Here is a 16,816-nt window from a genome sequence, read left to right on the forward strand (position 1 = left end):
CCTCTCTTCTGGGTCAAGATATATACCGCGTTACCTACCTACCCATTCATTCTGTGCCGCAAGTAGCAGTTACACGTTCACCAATAAAGAAGCAAAAACTATCGACATTTGTACAGAGTACACAAGCCCACCTTATTTAGGCTGCATCGTAGAATTACCGCATCTCCCGCCTGAGCTACAAACCTTAAAGGATCCACACAATAGTTGCGTCTCAGATGGCCACTCCGGCAGCTTCAACTGCTTCCGCGCCCGCAGATGCTGCTACCAAGGGTGTGTTTCCTGCTGATCCATTTTACAGTGCGTATTAACCTAATCTAAACTCTCTCTACGACAGACATTGTCCCGACAGCGGCAGAAGGGCAAATAATAGGTTCTACTGATAATACTGAGGTATCGCCAGAGCAAAAAAAGCCGGCTCGTCCTTCAACTATATTGCATAGAAAAGTCAGCAGCAAACGCCTCGTTGGGCGTTTGCCGATTTCACCATCTCCCGGGAGCTCTGCTTCTCAATCCCGTGTTTCTCTAGTAGCGAATCAATTACTGCAGGATAGTCTGCAGGAAGGAGTTCAATCATCGCGAACAACAGAAAATGAAGATTCGCAAACAGATCAGCCCACCAATACACAGGGTGCTGCGGGGCGGCACCACCGTCTGTCTGCCGCAGGGGCAGCTTTTTCGGGGTTGATGGAACAGTTGAGAGACTGGGCCCACACAGAAAGAGCGAGACAGAAAACTCGTCGTGAGAAGAAAGCCGCCAAGATTATTGAACGCCGCACATCGCAGAAAGCAGGAAAAAGCTCCGATGCAGCTGGCAAGGATAACGAAGAACATGATGATACCATATCACCTATTTCGAGTGGTGATGAAGCTGGTAAGACAGCTTTGGACGCGTTTGATGCGATTTTAGCTGCTGCTGAGTCTTCCAATTCGGGAAGACCAACTGTCCAGTTTAAACAATCTAAACGGAAATCCAGCAAAGCTAGATCTCTCAAGGGAGGGCATACTTCGGACACCGATTATGCTTCTGATGGTGAGCCGGTGGTTCCTGCATGTGAAGTGATCTTGCCATTGGTGGAGGAGTTGGGAGTGGATGAGTTTAAAAACCAGGTTTTGAGAATGGCCCATACCCTTAGATGCAAGGGATGGAGGAGAGTTTCCCTGGACAGATATAAAGAAATAAGCGTAGAGAGGATCAGTGGGGCATTGACTAATGCTGTAAGTTGCTTTCTTTTCGCCTTTTGCTTTAGAGTCCGTGAAAGGAATCGGCACAAGATTGTAATAATTAAGATTATGCGGCTGTTTCAAATATCTGTGTTTGAAAGCCTTGCTTTCTATTACTAATCTCGCGGCGCGGTGTCCTGAGCTGGGTAATCACTTCAGTAATTAAAAATAAAGACTTGCAGAAATCAGTGAAATATGACGGATTCCACAGATTGGTTTAGACGTATGCTAATATGATATAATGCCATTTTTATCAGGTTTTCATGGTCTCTCCACCCAGCGAACTTCCGCCTATAGTGACAGGTCAGGACCACCAGGGCAGTATAATCTCTTCTGCGTCAATGAAGTTGCCAGCGTATGACCATTGCTCCTAGTTTAGTCTTGGAAAACGTATAATTGGAGTTCTAACCCTTTGTAGAAAACTTCTACTCCGAATTTACGGTCCTCAAGCTTCGCATCTCATCGACCGTGATAGTGAACTCTCAATTCTTCGTCGCCTGGCCCGCAAACGCATTGGTCCACGCCTCCTTGGAACTTTTGAAAATGGTCGATTTGAAGAGTTCTTTCCATCACGCACACTCACTCGGGACGATATAAGGAATCCAGAAACTTCTAGACATATTGCAAAGAGATTGAAGGAGCTACACGAAGGAATTGAATTGGAAGCAAAAGAGATAGAGAGAGGCCCTATTGTTTGGTCTAACTGGGACAAATGGGTTCCAAGAGTTAGAGGAATCATGACAAAAATTGGGGCCAGTGACAGGAAAGGGGGGCCGATTGCTGGAACTGAGTGGGAGAAGTTCGAAACCGCTGTCCTGAAGTATCGTCAATGGCTTGAAGAGCGTTATGGAGGGCCGGAGGGTGTAAAGAGACAGTTGGTTTTTGCGCATAATGATGTGGGTTAAGCCGAAATTTCATGAGTATTGGTAGTGGTTTCTAACCTCGGGAGATAGACACAATATGGTAACATCCTGAGGTTGCAAGCGGGTGGGAAGAGTCCTCTTCTTCTTCCCATGAATGAGCATAAGCAATTGGTCGTCATTGACTTTGAGTATGCCAACGCTAATCTCCCAGGATTTGAGTTTGCAAACCATTTCGTAAGTACTAAATCTACTCCATCATCTGGATCCTCATCTGGAAGGCCCTTTGTATTGTATAAATCTGTATTAATCATCTTCTAAAGTGCGAGTGGATGTCAAACTATCACGGCCCCGACCCACCTCACATGATAAAGGAAAATGACTACCCCAACCTTGAACAACAGCGCAACTTCATCCGTGCTTATGTCGAACATCGCCTTGTGGGGGCGTATAGCACTAAAACACCACCTGCTAGTAATCCAGACCTCGTAAATTTGGATGTGCGGGGTGTTCCCTCGTTCAACTTAGATGCTCGTGCTCCTGCGATGCATTACAAAGAGGAAGAAGCTGCTCGCCAGCGCGCAGTAGAGAAGGAGGTCGATAGACTTGTTGAGGAGACTTTAGTTTGGCGTTCTGCGACTCATGCAATGTGGTGTGCCTGGGGTATTATACAAGCTAAACTAAACCCCACAGGGACTGAGCAAGAAGAACATCTCAAGAAGAACGATCCTGATTACAAGGAAAGCACACTTTCTGAAGAAGCGACGAACGCAGCCAAAGATATGGAGGATAGGAGAAGTGAAGATGAAGACGAGTTCGATTATCTTTACTATTCCCAGCAAAGAGCTCTACTATTCTGGGGGGACATGCTGAAATTTGGCATCGTCAAGCCTGAAGAGGTGGATGGGTTTGTCCTCAATAACTTGAAAAAAGTTGAGTATTGAGTTTTGGCCGCCGTAGTTAGTTAAGGATTCTCTCGGTATACGTTGGTCGGGTTCCTATGGCAGTTGGTGTACGGGTTTGCCTTTCTCAATTCGTCTTGCTGTACTAGTAAATGATTAAATACATGGGTGGATGGGACGCCTTTATGACACCCTTATTAAAGTATTAGAAGGAGTTTATGCCAATCGCATAGACATTTCAGAATTTCGAGTCTTCATTACAGTGTCTACCCAATGCACTGTAGCCTGGCTGCGCGTTATAGGTTCTGCGTAAACCATATGTTTGGGTGTGCCGTCGCGTTGTGGGAAGAGGTTATGTTTGTCGAATTTTGGTCGTCTTACAAGACTCGCTGGGTGGCCCTACAGCCCACTAGAAACCTTGAAATATGAACTGCATCGACCAAAACTACGAACCATACCCAGTTACCTTCAAGGCCTCTTTCTGCTGCTAGCGATAGCACCCAAACCGAAACTTACCCAATATTAGCGCTAGCTCTTTTAAGAGGCTTACCCCACCCCAACCCTCCCCGGTGGGCTTTAAGGGAAGAAATCGCTGCCGAGATTGCCGAGATAACGGACTACACATTTTCTTACCCCTTATCTTACCCTTACACCTAACGTAACCCCTAGAACGATACTGGATGTGCTATCTACACCTTCGGACCATCATTTCAGTACAACTCCATTTCCAAACGGTGCCTCAATTCATTAGCACAAAAGTCGGATATTTCCCTGGTGGCGGTGAGGGCGGTGGTGATAAAACTAAGCCAATACGTTGATACTAGCTCCGAAGGGGGGTGTAGAAACCAAAAAAACACAAAAAAGATAGTTATACCTAGCTGTATAATCTAATTGGAGTCTCACGATCTATTTTAACCGGCGACGAGGGCTTTTATAAAGCCTGGTAGACCAATCAAAGTCCCGTGGATCATCACCAGTTGATGAAATCAAATATGTTATTTTATTCTTTCCAATTTTAGTTCAATATGAGATAATCAAGAAGAAGTTCAGTTGTTGAAGTATGTTCGAAAGTTTATTTTTCTAGTAAGTAGAGTTGCCATCAAGTCTGAAGACTATCATCGGCGGAGGAGTGGCCACCTTATCATTATATCCTGTATTTGATTATTTGAGCGCTATCCTCCGAGGCAATGACAAGTGAGGAGAAGAGTAAATGAGAAACATACTACCGCGTGTGAAACGAGGAGAATTCATATACTCTCTTCTTTAACTCATCTTTATCTTCTTTCCATTGGAATTTCCTACGAATCTGTGATTTAATTTTCATAATAATGATAAAGCTAGAATTAACAATAAAAGTAAAGAATTAAGGTCTAATATTAGGTATCCACACAATTCGATGCTAGAGTCTTCTTGAATAGATGTTTCTGATTGTTCGAAGCAGACAAGAAGCAGGAAATTGACCAGTATCGCAATTATCGCGCGGTTATTTATCAAAGTCATATTATGTCTATCGTTCGCCATTAACATGTATATACTACTGGGCTCAAATAACATGTAATTTATCTTGCGTACAAATGAATGTATTGCAGCAAATCGTTGAATGGCCAGCTCGGTTGCCCAGGAACTAGAACCAGCCATGAGCTTCATAGAAATGCCAAACGGCAAAGTGCCCCTTATAAAGAGTCAACCTATTGAAATATTATGGGCGATTATCATAGGGGTAAAAGCTAGCTTATTGTTGTAATTACCAATGTGGCACTAAAACATGTTCATTTGGTCATTCCCCGTGGTGATAATCTGTGAAGTTGACCGGGTAAAGATTCCTTGGCGTTCTCAGAACTACCCATTATATGCGGAGTCAAGGTGCTTGGAGCAACGCGAGCACCAGGGTGTCCCGCGCAAGATCTCATCCTCCTCTGCCATCATCATCCACCATCCCCATTTCCATCAACCCCACCTCCTCCCATCATCGACCCCCCTTCAAGATCATCCAAATATCTATCAACAGTATTATATCTTTTGAACAGTCTCCGGAACCCTTTTGGAAAGCTATAAATCGGAATCAAAGAAACACCTTAAGTATGCCGGGCTTAAGTTCCGCCGCCGGTCTCATCGGTCTTTTGGATGAACCAGATCAACAGCTTAGGTGTTACGCTTTGCAGAAGCTAGACGAGCTGGTGAATCAATTCTGGCCAGAAATTGCAGATAGTGTTTCGAAAATGTTTGTTGAAACCTCATCGGCGTCTGCACATGTGCTTGCTTCAGGAGCAGATGGCTTTCATCAGATAAACTTAATACCCCGATAGAACCATCAATAGCTAATTATTATGAGGTGTATAGTGAAGTCTTGTACGAAGATGAGCAGTTTTCGGAACGCCAACTCGCCGCTCTTGTAGCTTCCAAGGTCTATTACCACCTCGGCGAGTATGACGAATCTATGATCTTCGCACTCGGAGCTGGAGAGCTGTTTGATATCACCGCTAAAAGTGAATACGTTGAGACAATAATCTGTAGCTATACCCTTATGCTCGGCAGTCTACAAGCCAATCTCTTGAATAATAATCGCTGACGAAAGCGCCCAGCAAAATGCATTGACAAGTACATTTTGATCAACTCCCACAACGATTCCATTCTTTCATCTCCCCCTACCTTGCTACCATCTTTGGTCGACGATGCTTCCTTTCCTGCAACCAATCCAGCTAAGAAGGAAACTCTTGAAACAGTTGACCCAAGGCTGCAAGACATTGTAGAACGAATGTTTCGAAAATGCTATGAGACAGAAGACTACAAACCAGCAATAGGGATTGCTATTGAAGCTAGGCGACTAGATGTCGTGGAAGAGGGCATCAAATTAGCAAGTCAACGAAGCAGAGAAAGGAAGGGCAAAGTTAAGGAAGTGGAAGATGAGAAGGATGGTGGCGTAGAATTAATGGATTACGTACTAGACATAACTATGGGAGTTGTTCAGGAAATTGGATTAAGAGAAAAGGTTTGTTGCCCAGCACACCCAAGTTCTAGAGATCATTTTTTCTCTCTGAGTTTTTATGGTGAAGCTAATTCTTTCCTGTATTTTCAAAGCTTCTTCGCCTCTTGGTCAATCTATTTCTCGCCCAAGCTTCACCTGACTATTTCTCGATTAGCAAGTGTGTAATTCATCTTAACGACACATCTCTTGCCGCAAAAATTCTCCAGGAGCTTGTTCAAAAAGAGGACTCAAAATCTCTTTTAGTAGCCTACCAAATCGCCTTCGACTTAGATTCTTCTGCTACCCAAGAGTTCCTCCAAAAGGTTGCGAGCGAACTCCCTGGATCCGATGTAGATGAGTCTGATGCATTGAGCACTGCTGCAACAGCCGGCGGCGACACAATGATAACAGATTCTACGGAGGACGACGAAAACACAAGATTGCTTGGAGGTAGTGGAAGTTCAACTACCTCTACATCTAAGACAGATAAATACTATCGTTCAATTCGCCAAATCCTCCGTGGAACAAAGAGTATCGAGCTTTCTTTGGAGTTCTTGTACCGAAACAACCACACGGATATGACAATTCTCAACAAAATTAAAGACTCGCTTGAAGCCCGGAACTCAATTTTCCATACTGCCGTGACCTTTTCGAATGCGTTCATGAATGCTGGAACGACAAGTGATGGGTTTTTCAGAGCAAATCTGGAGTGGCTGAGCAAAGCAGTCAACTGGTCTAAATTCACTGCGACTGCTGCTTTGGGAGTTATCCATCGTGGAAACCTCAGTCAGGGAATGAAGCTGCTTGAACCGTATCTTCCACAAGAAGGTGTCGCAACCGGATCCCCATACTCTCAGGGCGGTAGTCTGTACGGTTTGGGCTTAATCTACGCCAACCATGGAACGGATGTGCTTGAGTTCTTAAGAAAACAATTTAAGAATGCCGGAGACGAGATGGTACAGCATGGTGGTGCTTTGGGGCTCGGTGTTGCTGGAATGGCTACAGGGAATCTTCACATTTACGAAGAACTTAAGTCAGTTTTGTATAGTGATTCTGCGATAGCCGGAGAGGCAGTCGGGTTGGCCATGGGTTTGGTTATGCTGGGGACGGGAAATGCAACGGCGCTTGAGGATATGATTCAATATTCACACGAAACACAGCACGAGAAGATTATCCGAGGGATTGCGATCGGGATGGCCTTAATAATGTTTGGAAAACAGGAAGCTGCCGATGACCTGATCAATACATTGCTTGATGACCCTGATGCAACATTGCGTTATGGGGGTATTATGACTATTGCACTGGCCTATTGCGGTACCGGAAGCAACAAGGCAATTCGACAACTCTTACACGTGGCTGTAAGCGACGTTAACGATGACGTTAGGAGGGTTTCGGTTATGAGTCTTGGGTTTATACTCTTCCGGAAACCAAGTGCTGTGCCAAGAATTGTCGAGCTGTTGAGTGAAAGTTACAATCCGCACGTTAGATACGGTGCATCGCTCGCCTTGGGAATTTCATGTGCTGGCACCGGTCTTGACGAAGCCATTGACCTCCTAGAACCAATGATCAAGGACCCCACCGATTTTGTGCGACAGGGTGCGCTAATTTCAATGGCCATGATCCTTGTTCAGCAGAATGATCAAATGAACCCGAAGGTCGCTTCTTTAAGGAAAACATTCGAAAGTATGGTTGCGGAGAAACATGAGGATGCTATGGCCAAGTTTGGGGCTGCTCTTGCGTTAGGTATCATCGATGCTGGTGGTCGTAATGTTACTATTGGACTTCAAACGCAGACCGGAAGTTTAAACCTCCCAGCTATCGTGGGAATGGCAGTGTTCACACAATACTGGTACTGGTTCCCACTGACACATTTCCTCAGCTTGAGCTTTGTTCCCACTGGGCTGATCGGTTTGGATGAAGAATTAAATGTGAGTAATCATTCTTTTTTCTAGTTAACTTCTTTTGCTCATGGGTTCCAGATTCCCGATTTCAAGTTTTATTGCAACACAAAGCCTTCCCTTTTCGACTACCCTCCAAAGATTGAAGAGTCCGCGGAAAAAGTTCCCGAGAAGATTGCTACAGCCGTTCTGTCCACAACAGTGAAGGCACGCCAACGGGCTAAACGCTCTGAGAAGGAGAAGGCTGCCAAAGCTGCTGCTAGAGGTGAAGACATGATGGAAACCGAACCTACAGTTTCTACACCTGTCACACCAGGACCATCTGCTGTAGAAGGGGACGATAAGATGGAGATCGAGGATGATGGCGCTGATAAAAAGGAAGACGGAGAGAAGAAAGATGGCGAAGTCGAGAAGAAGAAAAGGGCGGAGAAAGAGAAGGTTGGTTACGAGGTTGTAAACATGGCTAGGGTATTACCAGAACAGTTGAAGTACATCAGTTTCCCAAATGAGGGCAGGTATGAACCAGTTAAAAAGGTAGAATCACTCTTTTTCATTGAATCTCCTAATCTATTTACTAATTTATTTTAGCCTACTGGTGGAGTATTATTGCTGCTGGATCGCACACCCGATGAGCCTGTTCAGCCTCTAGAATTGAAGGTTCGGAAAGCGCCTGTTACTTCTGGCCCTGGTCACTCTGTTGGTGGATCTGCAAACCAAGACAATACTGGGGGCGCAGCTGCTGCTGTGAATATTCTCAATGCCGAGGATGACGAAGGTGACGATGACGCACCAGTGCCAGAGGAATTTGAATATCACACGGACAGCGAAGAGTCATAGATGTTTCTTTGTGTGAAATGGATTTGGCGGAGACCAGTGTATCTAGCATAAACTTTGACGTTTCGTGTTCTTGTTCAAGTATTGTTATTTCGTTCACGCGGGCCAATTTATTCGTGTCGCAGCAACTAGAGGTTTATTCAATCCTTTAACTATATTCGATTTAGAGTCTTTGATTTAGGCGGCATGGAAGCTCAAGGCAAATAACATGGCCTCTCGGTTTACCTTTCTGCGCAGACCCCCAGTCATCCTGCTGTCTTGGACATGTTTTATTGCGCTTCACCATCACTAAAGTTAAGATATAATTCCGTGAGTAGTAGTTGAGGGGATGGTGAGTAGGAATAGCTTGCCAGCAATTGCTTTTATGAATAGGGATAATAAATTATCAAGTCCCATAATAATATTTCAGTTACGAGTGGAGTAGAACCAATATTGAACTCATCTTTAATTATTTACGAGCTGAGCTGTCCTCGGAATCAAGTCGATTGGAAGATTGAAAGAGCACGATTATGGTGCTTTGAAATGAATGATCTTCCTGCCAGGACAGCGATGCTCTGACCTTCAAATTCCACAGGCCGGCCCTAAGGCCTCATCCATTGCGTATTGCCGCCATATCAATAGTAAATCTGATCTAAAGTTCTCTTCACATATTTTGAATAAGACAGTAAGTCAAGAAAAGCATCTAGATCCGCACCGGTTTCGTTTGCATTATTTAAGGTGAGTGATAGCCATTCTCCCACGACACAAGTTATCGCCAGAAACTGTTACAGAGATGATAAAATTTTAAATAACGACACTGATTCTCTTGGAGCTGACATTCATATATCCACCAACCCTCCATTTACCATCGATAAGACCCTCACACGTACCAATGAAGTCAATCGATGCCACCCCAACCCTGCGGCACTGAAGCCACTGATCCACGTCACCGCATAGCTGGATTCCAGCATTCCCTGAAGTCACCAACTTCGTACACTTCGATCCAGTGAGACTGTACTGCCTGCATTGGACGCCGCTACCCCGGTCGTAGAGAATAAGAGCTGCTCTAAGAACGTCGCCGACAATGGGGGAATTGCCTGCGGTCTTGCAATTGTATGTGATCTCTTCGTCGATTGTAGAGTGTTCCAGCTTCAGGTGAGCGATGAGACTGCCGATGGGAGAGCTTGTGGCATCCTCAGTGGAAAGAGCGGTGCCAATGAGTAGGAGGAAGCAGAAGTAGAAGACGGTGAGAAACTTCATTATGACGGTGTGTGGTCTCTTTCTTTTCGTGGGTTATGTTTGTAGTGGTTTTTGGCTGGTATGTTTCTTAATTTCACGTGTTTATAGACAAACATGAGTGATATTCTATGATCGAAATACCCAGCCTAGAGAAACACAATCTTTCCACCGCGAACTAGAAAACCACGCATAAGCTCTAAACCATGTATTTCATTGTAGGATAAAATACAAGCCAAGTCATACCTTAGCTTTATCCAACACATACTTTCTGCATATACCCACTTATTCATGATCAAGGTGTAAGGCTTTCAACCAAATATCTCCTAGCTGTTTCTGATCATTTCAAAAGGTTACGACGATACAAAATACCTCAATCACAAGAGGAATATACAGCTTTTATTCAGAAAGTAAGCTACATAGTTGTTACGGGAAAGAATACACAAAAATTTCCATAGGTTTTTGGAGTTTCTTAAACCCTAGGCCTAGGACGCAGTGATAAATTATAATTTACTGCAAGTATGCACCCGGGAAATATTCAAGTGCTACGATGAGCTTTCTTTTTGGCGCTATCACTAGAAGCAAAGAGATTATTCTAATGTTTCAGTTGAGCGCAGGCCTTTGAAACAAGGAGAATCGACTTAAAATGGCTTGAAGTACTCTTATAGCGAGGAGTGTAAATGGAGGTAGCTGTTTGAAGAGAAAAACATCTCGAACCCTTTTAAAAAGGCTTTCTTTGACTTATGATGGTAAAGAGAGTCTTTAGTGACAAACGATAAAGGTCTTGGCACTTTTAAGAGATGGAATTTCAACTAAACCGCAGCTTGAAGTTCGGTTTCACGGCACGTAAATTGCCGGGATGACATCTGCATGTACGCTTGGGGTTAGGTGAATTATGAATTCTCATTGCCGTATTCCCGATTCGATTCGAGTGATGATTCGCACTAGACGTTGCAGCTGGCTCTTTCTGGTTAAGGCCGTAGGAGTAAGGCCCATTAGCGAAGCTAGTACTCGTGGAAATCATGGCCATGATAAACCTTAACCTTAAAGCTAAATTCAACGTCAGTTGTGCTTACCACACATTTGGATACGACTGAGGTTTTATCCTTCCCTCAAGAGACCCTCAAAAACAACCTCTCTTCATGTCCATTTATTAGGGGATGTATACATACTATTAATCAAAGCCACTTTGAAAGAGAAAGTGAGACACGAGTTTGTACCCCAATGACTTTCATATTTATCTGGCTGTGGAGAAGACGCTAAAAATATAGCTGCCAAAGGTCGACAGAGTCGTATCTGAGAGCGAGCAAATGATCAAATGACTTCCTAGTTGTGATAAGATACAAACATTGGAGATCTAGATAGAGTATAAATCAAATTTCAAGGCAGTAAAGAATATTTACTTAACCGCTTCACCACAAAGGTCTTGGCATGGTGAGCGTTGCAATACTCATATGCAGTATCAAATTTCATGTTCCACAGGAACACTTTAAGAGTCGGAAATAGACAAGCTTTAGAAATTCTCTCGGCATTACCAGTTATACGGATCGTTGTAGTCCCATTATTCAGGCAAGGGCCAACCAAGAAAATTGGCACAGAACGACTGGGTTTTCAAAAGCACAGACAGGCGCATCAAATTTGCGTAGGTAATTAATCGTCATTTGTAATCGAAAACCAACAAATTCATGGAATTAGCTGCAGCCTTCCCCACTTGATGCGAATAAACCTCGGTAGCCTGACATGTCTATACATGTATTTGAAGTCGGCACCATCTACCCGTCTAAGTTTACCGCCGGATGACGTGCTGCATAGATATGGTCTTGTATGCGGGAAGTCGTAGAGATTGTATATCGCCACCCCTAATATCCTTTTAAGAAGGATCTATCTCTGCTGAAGATTAGTATATGGGAATATCACGGGCCCCAACTTTATCTATTATCTCCGCACTTTGCATTCTTAAACGGAGAGATATTCCTCAGGCTAAAATAAAGTTTGGGCACCTTCCCCGATGCTATATATTGCCAATAACGTGCAAGGGTCTCGGGGCACCAGCGGGACGAAGTTTTGGACACACTTCCCGGGGGTCGACGTCGTGTATGTGCATCTGCTTTTGACTGTTAGTGTGGGGAGAAAGATCGGCCACTAGTAGGAGATGAATTGTATCTTATCGGTAATTTCTTGAAACTCTTGCCATTTCGATACCTGCTCTATGTGCCGTGCTATCAAAAACTTACATATGCTGTTGGACGTGATTTAAGAAACCGGATTACCGTATAAGAGATAAAGTATTCCCTCTCATTCCTCTGTGATTTTTATCTTTCACCAGTAGCTAGCTGCAAAGTGTTTGCTTCAAATCCATCAGTTATGACAGCTAAGAACGATGACAAGATTGCCACGTCCGGCGAAGATGTTTACGAATACCCTCGAGTTGGTCCCCAATACTCTGATACCGGGGACTTCCAGGATAGAACGATCTCTGTGAGGGATTGGTTCACTGCACTTTTCTCTGATATTCCTGGTCAACTTCTTTATTATGTCAAGTCTCTTTTTCCTATTGCTACTTGGATACATCGCTATAATCTCACCTGGTTCACCGGAGATGTAAGGCTTTTCATTAGCTCAATCTGTGTTCAAAGAGCCAATTACTTACAGATAGCGTGCAGATTATTGCAGGACTTACTGTTGGGGCTGTCGTTGTTCCGCAATCCATGAGCTACGCTCTGCTTGCTTTCATGGGCCCTGAGTATGGGTTGTATTCAAGTTTTGTCGGTGTCTTCATCTACTGTTTCTTTGCTACCAGTAAAGACGTTACAATTGGGGTGAGTTCGGGAGTAATTGTCAAGCTTAGCTTAAATATGAATCCAACTAACAGTAATATATCGTCAGCCTGTTGCTGTGATGACTCTTGAAGTTGCAAAAGTCATCACTCATGTTAGGGAGATACACGGCGATACATATTCGGCTCCAGAAATTGGCTCAGCACTTGCGTTGATTTGTGGGGCTATCTCAATTGGCATTGGCCTCTTAAGAATTGGATTCATTTTAGAGTTTATCCCTGGTAAGCTTTTCCGCATCCGTACAATACAAGGTCTTGAACATCTCTAACAAGGTCATCTAGCTCCCGCTGTTGCTGGGTTCGTTACAGGGAGTGCTTTCACCATCGCAACAACCCAAATCCCTGCTCTTATCGGTGTTCAAAAGTTGTTCAACACCCGTGATGCCTCGTACATGGTCATCATAAACACACTAAAGCACCTGCCAAATGCAAAACTTGATGCAGCTTTCGGGTTTACGGCTCTATTTGGACTGTATTTCATACGCTGGGTACTCAACAAACTGACGAAAAGATACCCACAGCATAAGAGGAAATTCTTCTTCGCAAATGTCACCCGAAACGGAGTCGTGGTTATTATAGTTACTCTTGCTTCATGGCTTATTACAAGGCACGATCCCAAGGGACATGCCAGAATCACAATTTTGAAGGATGTGCCAAGAGGTTTTCGACATGTTGGCCCTTTGAGGATTGATACTCCTTTGGTTCAGGCTATTATGCCGCATATTCCTGTTGCTGTAAGTGTATTTGTTGATGTGGGTTCCGAAAGTTTACTAACAGTTTCAAATAGACTATCATTCTATTACTTGAGCATATATCCATTGGTAAAGCCTTTGGTAGAATCAATGACTACAAGATCAACCCAAACCAGGAGGTTATAGCTATCGGAGCTACAAACATCATTGGAACATTCTTTGGTGCTTACCCAGCCACTGGATCATTCTCACGTACTGCACTCAAATCAAAGTCTGGAGTTCGTACACCAGCTGCAGGCATCATCACTGGTCTGGTAGTTATCTTGGCTTTGTACGCACTTACAGATGCATTCTATTTCATTCCTATGGCTGGTTTAGCTGCGTAAGTATTCTGTCCTACCTTCACTAAACCAAAGCTGACTTTGCATGGGAACTAGTGTGATCATACACGCCGTAGGAGATTTGATGACACATCCCCGCCAACTTGTCGTTTTCTGGCGTGTACAACCCATTGAAGCGGTTATCTTCTTAGCTTGTGTATTTATCATCGTCTTTACAAACGTTGAAAATGGCATTTATCTTGCAACTGGTGGTGAGTTCTTCAGGCCTTTCGGATTACACAATTAGAACTCTTGCTGAATTCAATTAGCTTCGTTGGCACTTCTACTTTGGCGGATCGCTCGTCCCAGAGGTCAATTTCTAGGAAAACTGCAGGTATCTGACGGTAAAAGTACCAAGGATGTTTGGGTTCCAATCGACCGTCGGACAATCAACCCGCACGTCAAGGTCCAGAATCCGCCTCCTGGTGTAATTGTCTTTCGTCCTACTGAATCATTCACCTATCCAAACGCCACTAGTCAAGTCGACTGTGTAGTGGATGAAGTTAGACGCATCACGAAACGTGGAAAACAAAATGCGTGGCCAACCCTCGGGGATCGCCCGTGGAATGGTAAGTTTGCAATATAAACTTCTCTATGGGAATTCAATCAATGACTAATAAACATAGATCCTGGTCCACGATCTGGCATCAGTGCTGAAGCTGCCCGTAACGATAAACGCCCTGTGATGCGAGCCGTTGTCATTGATTTCGGTTCCGTGGCCACTATTGACTCCACTGGTATCCAAAGCCTTGTGGATGCGAGGCACCAGATCAACAAGTACGCTGACCGGGAAGTCGAGTTTCACTTTGCCAATATCATATCTCCATGGGTTCGTCGTGCACTTATCTCAGGAGGGTTTGGGTTTGGATTACCACTGAAAGGCTTTACGGAAATGGCGCCTGTGGAGCGGGAGAACTCATCTTATATGGGCAATAGTTCAAGGAACGGTCCAGACTCAAATGATCTTAAGTATAGGTTGAAAAATTATGTTACGAACATGGACTTTAAGGATAAAAGGTTCCGGACAAAAGACGGGTACGATATTAATGTCGAAGAAAAGGGAGCAGGGGAAGAGGAACAGACCCACTGGGCGGCTCTTATTTCGAACGATACTCCATTCTTTCATTTGGAAATACCAGATCTTTCGGTTCTGCCTCCTGACAAGAGGGAAGCCGATGCAGACTCTGATTTTGGGCTTGAGAAGGTTCACGAAGAGGAAGACCTTGATGACTCTAAATCTGTCTAGATTGTTTTTGTTTTATTTATTTACGATGACTTGAGTCTGTCAGTTATGTTGGATTTTTATGTTACATTTCTTATGCCCGTAGCTGTTTCGGATATATTGAGCTGTGCACAGAAAATATAGCACACATGTATCCTCTCAGCTGCCATTCTCGAGCGGTTATGATATATGTGATCAATCATTATATTTATCCAAAAAAGGAGTATGAATTCCCCAGAAATCGGGATTCCGGCACCGTTCGCTTATCAAAGCTCCGGCGGCACGTTTTGTGACTACCTTCTTTATAGCACAGGCCATCAAGATCTAACTTCCTAACCAGGCGAGCGCCCCACGGGCTTTGCCCAAAGGCCTTAATTTATACCGATAGGTACATCTGGAAGTTACGCCCCGCAGAATCTTGCAAGATTCAGGAGATGGTTATATGCATTTGAGGATCAGGCCGAATATTATGCAATTGCCCACCAAAAACTTTATGATAGCTTGATCGCAGGATTGCTCAAATGCTTGCTTTAATAGCCGCATAGTTACCTCTCTGCCTCGGCAGCGTTCGTAGAACAGTGCTGAAAGATATATTGATACTACATACTCGGCTGTAACAATCGATACAGCTAGTTCTGTTTGGTGTGGTAAGTAATATATCCATATATCGGATTACATGGCAGACTCACGCGCAATTGAGAAGCATGCAACTGTTTGTAGTAATCTTATATAAGCCACTCCGCTTCACGCCCCCACTCCGACGATCCCCTTAGTCTGTGATTTTATTAGAGTACCATGTAGAGATACATGTAGGTACTTTGCGTTTCTGTAGTGGTACGCGTTGTCGGGCAAATCCCCCTTGATGAAATTCGGTTTAAATTGGTTAGCCTATATTAACACCACCACCACCACCACATGATTAGTAGCAAAGTAATCATCACCTATGAGAGGCCTCTACCCTCCCAGTTCCAAACTGATGCTTCTTTATCTGAAAATTATCTAAGGGCCTCCTTTATCGTATATAAGCACAAGAATCGCTTTGAAACGGAATGATTTAGTGCAATATGTTTATAAGAAAGATCGGTGGCTTGGTGATTTGGCGCCGAGAAGGCGTGATGCGGTGGAATACAAGCTTTGCTCGACGAAGGACAAGCCTCTTGGCAAAAGCTTATCCTGCGCGGCTAAAAACCGTGGATAGCCACATGTTTCTCCGACCCAGAATGCTGAGGTTTTTCTTGACAGAAATATGGTGAATTACTCCCTAGGTAGCCAATTACATGTAACTTTCTTCGGGGTTAGCTCAGGTCCAAAATCTCCACACCCCCGCAAACAAAGGTGTGCTAAAAATCATCTCCCCGTTGGTGATTGGTGAACATGTAACGACTGAAACTAATCAAGTTTCAAGGGCACCGGAACTATCGGGCACTTTGCAAGACCTGAATAGGAATCTGGGAGGGGCAACCGCTTGCTGATCCTTCTGTTTAGTTATTCTCAACCAGTCTATTGGGAGGCGTGGAGTGAGCATACCAAGGTAAATCTCTTAAGAATAGTAGTGCCAGTATACCAGATACAGCTCAATCATGAGCCACCCTGGGCCGGTATCTATCAGGATTTGGCAAAACCAACTCTTTCCGATTGTGTTGTTGGCTAGAGCCGAAGATCATGGTGTGTTTGGATGACCTGATAAGACAAATCAGATCGATGCCAGCAATGTTGCGTTGACAGGTAAAGAATAAACTGGGTCACGATGGTACCTGGAACTAGCCACTTATCCGATGTCTCTACATACGC

The 16,816-nt window shown here is 44.1% G+C and overlaps 4 protein-coding genes across 4 annotated transcripts; 3 read left to right on the forward strand and 1 right to left on the reverse strand.

Moving 5' to 3' along the window:
• Window positions 1–215: 215 nt before the first annotated feature.
• H6S33_005916 (uncharacterized protein) lies at window positions 216–3,025 on the forward strand (the record flags this gene model as incomplete). Its single annotated transcript, XM_044837315.1, has 6 exons — window positions 216–270; window positions 335–1,215; window positions 1,479–1,576; window positions 1,640–2,117; window positions 2,175–2,318; window positions 2,405–3,025. The coding sequence occupies 6 exons, from the start codon at window positions 216–218 to the stop codon at window positions 3,023–3,025; spliced, it is 2,277 nt and encodes a 758-aa protein (XP_044699225.1).
• A 2,039-nt stretch (window positions 3,026–5,064) lies between these two features.
• On the forward strand, window positions 5,065–8,683 carry H6S33_005917 (uncharacterized protein; the record flags this gene model as incomplete). Its single annotated transcript, XM_044837316.1, has 6 exons — window positions 5,065–5,204; window positions 5,324–5,469; window positions 5,566–5,972; window positions 6,062–7,876; window positions 7,928–8,380; window positions 8,435–8,683. 6 exons carry the CDS (start codon window positions 5,065–5,067, stop codon window positions 8,681–8,683), a joined length of 3,210 nt encoding a protein of 1,069 aa, XP_044699226.1.
• Window positions 8,684–9,463: 780 nt separating this feature from the next.
• Window positions 9,464–9,919, reverse strand: H6S33_005918 (uncharacterized protein; the record flags this gene model as incomplete). Its single annotated transcript, XM_044837317.1, has 1 exon — window positions 9,464–9,919. The coding sequence occupies one exon, from the start codon at window positions 9,917–9,919 to the stop codon at window positions 9,464–9,466; it is 456 nt and encodes a 151-aa protein (XP_044699227.1).
• A 2,340-nt stretch (window positions 9,920–12,259) lies between these two features.
• H6S33_005919 (uncharacterized protein) lies at window positions 12,260–15,049 on the forward strand (the record flags this gene model as incomplete). The annotated part of the gene is made up of 8 exons (XM_044837318.1): window positions 12,260–12,496; window positions 12,559–12,714; window positions 12,782–12,953; window positions 13,014–13,465; window positions 13,519–13,805; window positions 13,861–14,015; window positions 14,073–14,372; window positions 14,430–15,049. The coding sequence occupies 8 exons, from the start codon at window positions 12,260–12,262 to the stop codon at window positions 15,047–15,049; spliced, it is 2,379 nt and encodes a 792-aa protein (XP_044699228.1).
• Window positions 15,050–16,816: the final 1,767 nt, after the last annotated feature.

This window comes from Morchella sextelata (genome assembly GCF_020137385.1).
Source record: "Morchella sextelata strain SCLS chromosome Unknown scls_2, whole genome shotgun sequence".
NCBI classification, from domain to species: Eukaryota; Fungi; Ascomycota; class Pezizomycetes; order Pezizales; family Morchellaceae; genus Morchella; species Morchella sextelata.